Source organism: Benincasa hispida, chromosome 9, assembly GCF_009727055.1.
Source record: "Benincasa hispida cultivar B227 chromosome 9, ASM972705v1, whole genome shotgun sequence".
Classification (NCBI taxonomy): domain Eukaryota; kingdom Viridiplantae; phylum Streptophyta; class Magnoliopsida; order Cucurbitales; family Cucurbitaceae; genus Benincasa; species Benincasa hispida.
In genome coordinates, this window is record NC_052357.1 from 66,332,939 (window position 1) to 66,339,557 (window position 6,619).

Consider the following 6,619-nt stretch of genomic DNA (forward strand, 5'->3'; position numbering starts at 1 on the left):
TCTAATAAAAATATATTTTAAAGAACCAATTTAAAAATATTTGGTAGAATTTAACATGTTTAATTAAAAAACATAAAAGAAAAGACAAAATTATTGGCAATTAGATGGGAGAAAAGGGATTGGTTTTTGGAAGAGTTTATGATAATCCAACCTGTCAGGGAAAGACGATGAGAGAAGGAAGGAACTAGAGAGGTGGGTGGGATCTTGTTTTTTTCCCTCGAAGATAAGAGGAAATAAAAAAATAAAATAATAAAAAAAATTCTAATTAAAAAAAAAAGAAGAAAAAGAAAAAGAAAAAAAGTCTGTGGCTAGAATTTGCGCATCAATTTGCTGTATCCCTCGTCCCTACTCCATTAACCAATCCACTTCAACCCCATTTTTCTCCCTCATTCCTTTTCATAGGCTTTTGTTCTCAACTTGTTTCAGAAATTTTTTTCCCTAAAATTTTAGATTCATTTCATGCACCCCACCAAAAAAACAATTCTCTCCCACATTTTAAGTAAATATAATTAAATGAAGTTAATTTTTTTTTTTTTTTTAAAAAAACCCCAACTTTACAAAATTGTAGTATCGTTTTTCATCATGAATTTCAAATAAAAATGAGACTTGAAATGGTGTGATGGTGACTTAAAAAGAAATTTTAGGTTGTTGATTTATTCTAAAATGTACTTGACCTCAATTTGTTTAATATTGTACCTAATTACTGTTAGAAAATTTAGATCGTTATTTTGTCGCTCATGACTTAGCTTACAATTCAACGATATGGTTTGAAGACCACCTTCCATAGGCAAATTATGCTTCGATTGGTGATTTGTTGGTTTTTTGAGTTGTTTTGTTTTGTTTTGTTTCTTTCTCTCTCTCTTTTTTAATAATATGTTGAATGGGGAAGATTGAACCTTTAACTACGTGGTTATACTATCATTTGATATTAGTTGTGCTATGTTCATTTTGATAGTTATTTGTTTATTTATTTATTTTTGTCTTTTTTATTGAAAAATTATTTATTACATCAACCAAATTGTCTAACAAAAAAAACTAGTTTATAAAAAAGTCTAAGAGTGAGACTTTAATTTTCGAAATTATACAAATGTTTCTAAAACAATGATTTTATATATATATATATAATTTGTTGAATAAAAAATTATAAGGAATTAGAAAGTGAAATATTTTAATGGGATTCTCCGAGTCCTTCTCGTTTCTCTATGTTAATCCTTCCAACAGTGCCAAAAAAAGCGAAGGGGAAAAAATATAAGGTAAAGAAGCATTTTTTTAAAAAAAAAGGGAGAAAAAAAAAAAAAAACTCTGAGACTCACAGAAGAGAGAGAGAAGGAAGATGGATATGGTTCATTGGTGAGTGACAGAAAAAGGGTACGTGTTTTTCTGGGTTGTTGGATTGGTTGCTTTTTATTTTGTGAGATGTCAGGTGGCGGTTGCAGCATAGTTTGGTTCAGAAGAGATCTCAGGGTTGAAGATAACCCAGCTCTTACTGCCGCCGTCAGGGCTGGCGCCGTCGTCGCCGTCTTCATCTGGGCTCCGGAGGAAGAAGGTCACTATTATCCCGGCAGAGTCTCCCGATGGTGGCTCAAACAAAGCTTAGCCCATCTTGATTCCTCTCTTAGAAGCCTTGGTACTTTTCTTCTCACTAAGAGATCCACCAACACCATTTCTGCTTTGCTTGACGTCGTTAAAGCCACTGGTGCTTCTCATCTCTTCTTCAATCACTTATACGGTCTGTTCTTCTTCTTCTTCTCCTTCTCCTTCTTCTTCGCTTCAATTTCAAATCCTTTCTTGTTTGTTTGTTCGTTTCTATTAGCCTTTTCTAGAATTGATTTTTTTGTTCTTCGATGTGCTTGGAATAATTGTATAGTGATCTAATCTTGCTTCTGTTTGTAGTTTTTTTTTTCTTTTTTAAATGATGAAGATGTTTTATTGATATGTGGGTGACATTAGTTGAGATTTTTATTCATCTGCTTGTCAATTGTTATTAATTACTAGGCGAACTCTGCTTATTTTTTTTTATATAGATTGTCTTCTTGGACTGCTACTTTAAGTGTTTGAGTTTTCATAGAATTGGAAAGAAGGAAGGGTTCTTAAATGGTTGTGATGTGAATAGTTCTTCCTTTAGAATTGGTAACTTATGGTGTTTTCTTTGACATCGTGATAATGATTTGGAAATACATTTCTTATGAAAGCAAATTTGTTTTGTTAGATCCTCTGTCGCTCATTCGGGATCATCGAGCTAAGGAGGTTTTATCTGCCCAAGGGATTGGTGTGAGGTCCTACAATGCGGATTTACTGTACGAGCCATGGGATGTTAAGGATGCCAATGGCAATCCATTTACTACCTTTGCTGGTTTCTGGGAGAGATGTCTCAGCATGCCTTGTGATCCAGAGGCGCCACTACTCCCACCTAAGAGAATAATTTCAGGTTGCTTTTCTATACTCTAGTTTAAATCTTGTGTTTACTTCATTTTTTTTTTTCTTATCAAATATTTGATTGATCGGTAACTTTCTAGTTGTCGTGTTTGTTTGTTCTACATGATGGTTTTCACAAGAGAGAACAATCTTTCTAATCGTGATTCTAAAATATTTGCTTATCCATTTTTATTTTGAAGTTTGAAGAGTAATAAAGCAGCTGGTCCTCGTCCTTTCTATTATATCAAATGTGTTTTGGGTACCACGAAGTTGCATGGTTGGTTTCACATAATTGGTGGAAAACAGATACAATCACTCTTTTCCTACATAATTTTACACTCTTATACAAGAGAGTCCGGTCATCCTGCTTTAATTTTTGAGGACTATTTTACTCGAAGTTCCAAATCGTGATGTTATTTCTTTCATTTGTTGAATCATTAAGGCTTCTGGTTAGACTAATAAGAAAGTAGTATTGCTTGTTACATGTTTGGGTGGCTCGTTCTGGCTTATTATTAAGTTGGTGAATAAACATAGAATAGCATTTGAGAACAACGGCGTTACATGTTGAAATTTTGTTGTCTGATCGAGAAAACAAATAGCCAATGGAGAGAGGCGCTAGGTTTATGCAATTTATTTTATTTGCTTATTTTTTAATTTTTTGAGAGATAAAACAGATTAGATAGCTAACCCGAAACAACAAGGTCAACCTTTTGCGATTCTTTGTCAAGAGAACTTAAATATAGAGTCATCAAACTACTTTTCAGGTTGATATTCTCTTCTGGAGTACTTCTTATCCTTCTAAGAGATTGTTACTTGCAAACTAGTAGACCATGGAAAGGAGGATTCTTCTGAATCTCCGATGTAGATGGTCAAAAGCCACCAATTCCTTTAAGAGTAAAAACTTTTTGGTATGGTTGGGCTTTCCGTGGAACTAAATCATTACATATTTTCACATTTGAAGTATGTGCTTGTTGTTCATTCATTGTTTCTACTTTGGGAATGTAGCATTTTGTGGGAACTTCGACACCACCCCCCCCCAATATATTGCTTCTATCTCTTCTATCTAAGGCATGTATATGTTGCTGTTTTGTGAACATCATCTGTCTTAAATGTTCACTCTACATGTTCTCTTTGCTCCTTTAGGGGATGCATCTAGGTGCCCATGTGACACGTTGGTATTTGAAGATGAATCAGAGAAGGGAAGTAATGCACTTCTCGCCCGAGCATGGTCTCCTGGATGGAGCAATGCAGATAAAGCTTTGACCACATTCATCAATGGACCATTACTTGAATACTCAAAAAACCGTAGGAAGGCGGATAGTGCAACCACCTCATTTCTGTCTCCCCATTTGCATTTCGGAGAGGTAAGTGTGAGAAAAGTGTTCCATCTTGTTCGAATGAAGCAGGTCTTATGGGCCAATGAAGGAAACAAAGCCGGCGAAGAGAGTGTCAACTTGTTTCTCAAGTCTATTGGGCTCAGAGAATATTCCAGATACATGAGTTTCAACCATCCGTACAGTCATGAAAGGCCTCTTCTTGGTCATCTTAAATTCTTCCCCTGGGTTGTAGATGAAGGCTATTTTAAGGCATGGAGGCAAGGAAGAACTGGTTATCCATTAGTGGATGCTGGTATGAGGGAATTGTGGGCTACGGGGTGGCTGCACGATCGGATCCGAGTTGTTGTTTCTAGTTTCTTTGTGAAGGTTCTGCAGCTTCCTTGGAGATGGGGAATGAAGTATTTCTGGGATACTCTCTTGGATGCGGACCTAGAGAGTGATGCGCTCGGTTGGCAATACATATCTGGAACACTTCCTGACAGCCGTGAATTTGATCGCATTGACAATCCACAGGTGCACACACTTTTAGAGTTCTTCCTCAAATGTTCACATGTATCCTCTGAATTTATCTAAAAGCTAATATCTTCCTACTCCTTTGTGCAAAGAAGTTTCTTATTGAAGGTTTTAGAAATGAAATTTCCAAAAATGGTCTTATTTTATAACTGGAACTTTTGCTATCCTCTGCAATGGACTAGACTTAAGTCCTCAATTTGCTTGCCTGTGCTCTTGTATTACATGTGTTTATGAAAGCAATTATTTGTACTAATATTTGGTTTTCTACAGCTGGAGGGTTATAAGTTTGACCCAAATGGAGAATATGTCCGGAGATGGCTTCCTGAACTTTCAAGATTGCCCACTGAATGGATTCATCACCCATGGAATGCACCAGAATCTGTGCTCCAAGCTGCTGGGATCGAGCTTGGATCAAACTACCCTCTTCCCATCATAGGACTGGATGCAGCTAAAGCTAGGTTGGAAGAAGCGCTGTCAGAGATGTGGCAACAAGAAGCGGCTTCAAGGGCTGCGATTGAGAATGGAACTGAAGAGGGACTTGGGGACTCTTCTGAGTCGATCCCAATTGCGTTTCCTCAAGACATAGCAATGGAGGAGGAAGACCTTGAGCCTGCAAGGATTAACGCTCATACAGTTCGGTGCTACGAGGATCAGATGGTCCCAAGCATGACTAGTTCGGTGAGATTAGAAGATGAACCTTCTTTGAATATTCAAAGTACAGCAGAAGATGGTAGAGCAGAAGTACCTACAAATGCAAATCTACCCCAAGAGCCCACCAGAGATGCAGTAAACCCAAGAGCTCTACCAACTGCTCCGACACAGACTCGACATCCCTATACCGCAGGTATAGCCCTAAGAACTTCTGTTGAAGACTCCACTGCAGAGTCTTCTTCCAGTAGTGATGTTAGAAGAGAGAGAGATGGAGGTGTGGTTCCGGTTTGGTCTCCACCAAGTTCAAGTTACACGGAGCAGTTTGTGGTTGATGAAAATGGCATTGGAACAAGCTCTTCATTCCTGCAGGGGCATCAACAGACTCATCAAATAATCAATTGGAGGCGACTATCTCAGACTGGGTAACAACTTGTGAATCATATGCAGTAGAGCAGATAAAATGTTCATTTCTCTGATGGCCATATATCCCACAAGAAGTTGTTGGTAGCTTGGACTTCTTTTTCCGTCTCGAAATTCTTCTAGCAAAAAATATGAACGTTGCGCTGCATAATCATCATCCTATAATATGAAAATTCATGTTTGTTACAGTTGTTTCTGTGTCATTGACATGATTCAATGGGCTTTTCTTTAACAGGTGAGTGGCAAATATGGGAAAACTAGCAGATAGAGGAGGACAATGCAATTTCACTCAATGCTATTCTATAAAGGGTGGTCAAGTCAGCCAGATGGTGAACCAGCAACGAACTAACATGTTCTACTTTCTCCACCAATCTGACTTGACCATTGGTCACTGTCATGTGTATGAAATTCCTAACTGATAGATGCAGTTCATCTGCTGATTGTCATCTCCCTCCCTCTCCCTCTCGCGCTCTTTCCGTTATTACGGTTGTATCATAAGTCTTGCTATGCTGTATAGTGAAAGTTGTAATTTGTGTAGCTGTAACACAAGGGTAGAGAATTGAAATAGCGATTGTCGTCGTCTTTGAATAAACTCAAGTTTGCGACTAGCCCGGATTCTTGTAAGCCTATGCTTAAGCTATGGAAATGTTTCTCTATCTTGCTTGCCTTTAAAGTTCAGATGCCTAACTCTTTCTTTGTAAACAAAAAGAAGAAAGTTGTGAGATTCTTTCTCGGTTTTTATCTGCTCAAGGCTGCCCCATGGTCATTTTCATATGGCACTGAGCAATTGGATCTAGATGAGGAGATTGCACTCATTTTATTTACTAAGATAAATGCTGATCACCATCTTTGCAAGACACCATTTTTCTCTTGATGAAGGTTTGAGATGTTTGAAAAGACAATGTTCTTGTTCTTCCGAATCTTATGGGGTTGAAAACTTGATAAATGTCTTCTTAATCTTGTACACAGTGTCTTCATGGGTTAGATTAAGTTGGATTGGGGCATTTTCAAAACCAATTTAATTATTTGGGTTGTAATTTTTTCAAAGGTATTGAATTAAATGTGGGGTGGGAGAATCAAACATCTAACCTCGAGGTTGAAGCATTATACCTTGAGTTACGCTCATTTTGGCATTGTAAAATTTTCAATCCGAAGAACCTTTATTAAATAATGAACCTAATCTAACCTAACAATGTAATTATTATTTTAAGAAAAATAAAATGTCAATATGTAAAAAAAAAAAATAAAAAATAAAAAATAAAAAATAAAAAATTAAAAAATTA

The 6,619-nt window shown here is 36.8% G+C and overlaps 1 protein-coding gene across 5 annotated transcripts; it reads left to right on the plus strand.

Annotated features, from left to right (window-relative positions):
- Positions 1-1,172: 1,172 nt before the first annotated feature.
- Positions 1,173-6,009, plus strand: LOC120085528 (cryptochrome-1). 5 transcript variants are annotated; one of them, XM_039041546.1, is made up of 5 exons: positions 1,173-1,729; positions 2,210-2,428; positions 3,559-4,265; positions 4,536-5,109; positions 5,572-6,009. In XM_039041546.1, the coding sequence occupies exons 1-5, from the start codon at positions 1,417-1,419 to the stop codon at positions 5,595-5,597; spliced, it is 1,839 nt and encodes a 612-aa protein (XP_038897474.1). In that variant the 5' UTR covers positions 1,173-1,416; the 3' UTR covers positions 5,598-6,009. The 5 variants fall into 5 exon arrangements, 3 of the variants coding, with proteins under 3 accessions (XP_038897474.1, XP_038897473.1, XP_038897472.1); XR_005483986.1 differs by having other exon boundaries at positions 1,174-1,729; positions 4,536-5,420; XR_005483987.1 differs by having other exon boundaries at positions 1,174-1,729; positions 4,536-5,416.
- The last annotated feature ends 610 nt before the right edge of the window (positions 6,010-6,619 follow it).